Source organism: Monopterus albus, unplaced genomic scaffold, assembly GCF_001952655.1.
Source record: "Monopterus albus unplaced genomic scaffold, M_albus_1.0 scaffold32.1, whole genome shotgun sequence".
Lineage (NCBI taxonomy): Eukaryota > Metazoa > Chordata > Actinopteri > Synbranchiformes > Synbranchidae > Monopterus > Monopterus albus.
In genome coordinates, this window is record NW_018127912.1 from 2,445,829 (window position 1) to 2,448,689 (window position 2,861).

The following is a 2,861-nucleotide window of genomic DNA, read 5'->3' on the forward strand; positions in this document are numbered from 1 at the left end:
CCTGTACTCGGCACAGATGTTTCTGTACACTATGCCAGCCACTTGGTTATGGCGTTCCATGTATGCCCTGCCTGCTAGCATCTTGCCCCCCACTGTTATGTGCTGGATTGTCTCAGGGGCATCTTTGCACAGCCTGCACCTGGGGTCCTGCAGGCTGTGCAAAGATGCCCCGAGACATATACATATAATATATATATATGACCAAATTGCTTATTTAAAAATAACTTTATCATGAAGACAGAGAGACGGAGAACCTCAATAGGCTCTGTCTTAAAATTCTAGGTTTGAAATTTCAAGACCACAGGGGAACTTATTTTTCAAGTTAAACCGGTATAAAATGGTTCACAGTGCAGATTTATTAATTCATGTGTGAATAAACTCACATGGTCCTGTGGCAAGATGGTAAGGCCATTTCGTCCCTAGCATCATGTGGTGCAGATCAGTGCTGTTGACTACAGGGATGTAACATGTGATGTACCCAGTAAGTTCAGTGTCAATAGGAAGTGAGATATAGTTTACCCAGGAAACATGCCAAGTACCTTGTCATGGGTGTAAAAGAAAATGGATTTTATTGATACAATATTACAACCTTATTCATTTTTTTTGTGCAAAAACAAAAACAGAATGTGCAACAATTTGTCTTCAGTTGCAGTATAAGAATCTTTTAGGCTTCTATTCGTGTAAAATGGTTGAGTGAAGCCTTAGAAAACACATTACCTGAAAGTTGTACATTTGATAAATATATCGATAAATATGCCAAATATATAAGTTAAAAACAAACAACAACAAAAAAACAATAGCTCAGTTTTACAAGCAGCAGGCACAGTGTGATCATAAGTTATTGGCAGCAACATATAAGTGGCAAACCAGATCACACTTGTTAATACATATTATGTTTGATACAAACACAGCCTGAATGGACACATTCTGTTGTTACTTTCAACAACTGATCAGTCCCTTATTATTAAAAAAAATATGAATGTGATGACCTCATCATTCAGACTAATACTTTTCATTTGTCAATAAACAGCACCAGCCGATGAAAGACGTCTCTCGCCATCTGCTCATCTTTTTCTGTTGCAGATAGAAGAAACAAAAATGAATTAGAGCTGACACATTAGGATCATGAAAGTCTGAGAAACCCTGTGTTGTATGATCAACTTGCACTTACCCGGACATTATTTTCTCGATCACTTTCTTCACCCAGGGGGCATTATTATCTCGATCACTTTCTTCACCCAGGGGGCCTTAGGGTCTAGGCAGACCTGTTCACCTGTCTTTTTCAGTGTGGCACTGCAACACCAAACAAAAAGCAGAGATGCTGTCAGAACAAGTACATTTTGATGCCAAAGGCAACTAGCAACAGTGGCAACACTTCAAAGTATCTAGATGGGATGAAGGCTTTAAAATGAGGTCTTACATGATCTCAGTGTCTTCGCAGTGAGAGTTGGCAGGAATCAGCTCCATTTTCTGGATGTGGCGGCCGATGGGTCTGCTCTCTGTCTGGATGCAGCGGCAGTGTAGGTCCACTCCCAGGCTTCTCAGACTCATGCCTGTTAGGAGACAAGGAGTCACACATGTTCACAAAAAGCAGTGGCACTTTCTGGTACCTACCACTAAGAAAAAGAAGACAGCACTGCAAGTCAATTATTGAAATTTTTTTTTTATTTAAATCTTACCTTCACTGATGGTCAGGGAAGCCAGGAGCACCACAATAGCAGTGATGATTACTCTGTTGCTCATCATTTTGCTTTTTCTAATTCTGCAACAACTAAGCCACTACAAGATAAAAATGTCCTTGATGAAGACTGAAGCACTCTGTAGAGGTGAAGTAAAGAAGACTTTTGTGTTCTGCTGTATTTTTCGTTCTTTTGTTCAGTTCCTTTTCTCCTCTGCTTTTCCTGTTCTTGGTTCAGCTGCCTTCTTTCTCTCTCTACTGTTTGACTCCAGCGCTGAAGTCTGCTTATAAAGCCAACTCCTGGAATGAGTCACTTCCCAGTTCAGGCAGGTTGCGCAAGCTGGGACTGTCGGCAGTGGGGATTTACACTTTTTTACATGTGAGCAAGCAACATCTGTGATTTTTCAAGAAAGCTCATGGGTCAGCATTTGTCACTCATTAATGTCATGTTATTTGGAAAGACACAGTGACTACAAATCTGTAATAGACCATTTGATATGATAGGAATGTTCTCATAAATTACATGCTTATGTTGTTAACACTGTTAACAGTTTATTGCAGCATTACTCACATTAATGATTGATCAAGTAGCAGCTGATTCATAGATGGCATGAAATAAAATGAACAGTTGGATGCAATCTGTAAATGACAACTGTAACTTAAGTTCACCTTCATGAAGGGGAAGTTTTTTGTATGAAATGTTGGCATGTCTCTCACATAGTCACACTGGTAAAAAAAAAAAATGTAGAGAATTTCCGTGCACTGTCCAACATGCATTGACTTGTTTATTACTGTAAAAGCTCAAAAACAACAAGCCAGTGTCAAACACTTCTATTTCTCAGCACCTACCTAATCTGTGAAATTCATCAAGGTGAATAACAAGTCTATACAGAACATACGCCCCGGCCTAATGTGCAATAAAATGCTTCACAGAACTCATTAGTGTCAGAGTTGGAAAGTATTTAAGTACATATACTCAAGTACAATTTTGCAGTATTTCTATTTTACTTGAGTGTTTATCTGTTACTACTTCCCTACATGTCAGAGAAGAAATTCATACATTTTACTCGCTACATTTATTTGATAACTTTAGTTACCAGTTACTTTTCAGAATGAGACAAGTTAAACAAAATGCAGTATAATCATAAGAATTTATTGATGCCCGGTGGCTAAGTCACACACA

At 38.8% G+C, this 2,861-nt stretch overlaps 1 protein-coding gene across 3 annotated transcripts; it reads right to left on the bottom strand.

Moving 5' to 3' along the window:
• Positions 1–552: 552 nt before the first annotated feature.
• cxcl8a (chemokine (C-X-C motif) ligand 8a) lies at positions 553–1,947 on the bottom strand. 3 transcript variants are annotated; one of them, XM_020597078.1, is made up of 5 exons: positions 1,680–1,947; positions 1,421–1,553; positions 1,239–1,293; positions 1,172–1,203; positions 553–1,074 (listed from the first exon to the last, which is right to left on the bottom strand). In XM_020597078.1, the coding sequence occupies exons 1-5, from the start codon at positions 1,744–1,746 to the stop codon at positions 1,065–1,067; spliced, it is 297 nt and encodes a 98-aa protein (XP_020452734.1). In that variant the 5' UTR covers positions 1,747–1,947; the 3' UTR covers positions 553–1,064. The 3 variants fall into 3 exon arrangements, with proteins under 3 accessions (XP_020452734.1, XP_020452733.1, XP_020452735.1); XM_020597077.1 differs by having other exon boundaries at positions 1,172–1,185; positions 1,221–1,293; XM_020597079.1 differs by lacking the exon at positions 1,172–1,203 and having other exon boundaries at positions 1,213–1,293.
• Positions 1,948–2,861: the final 914 nt, after the last annotated feature.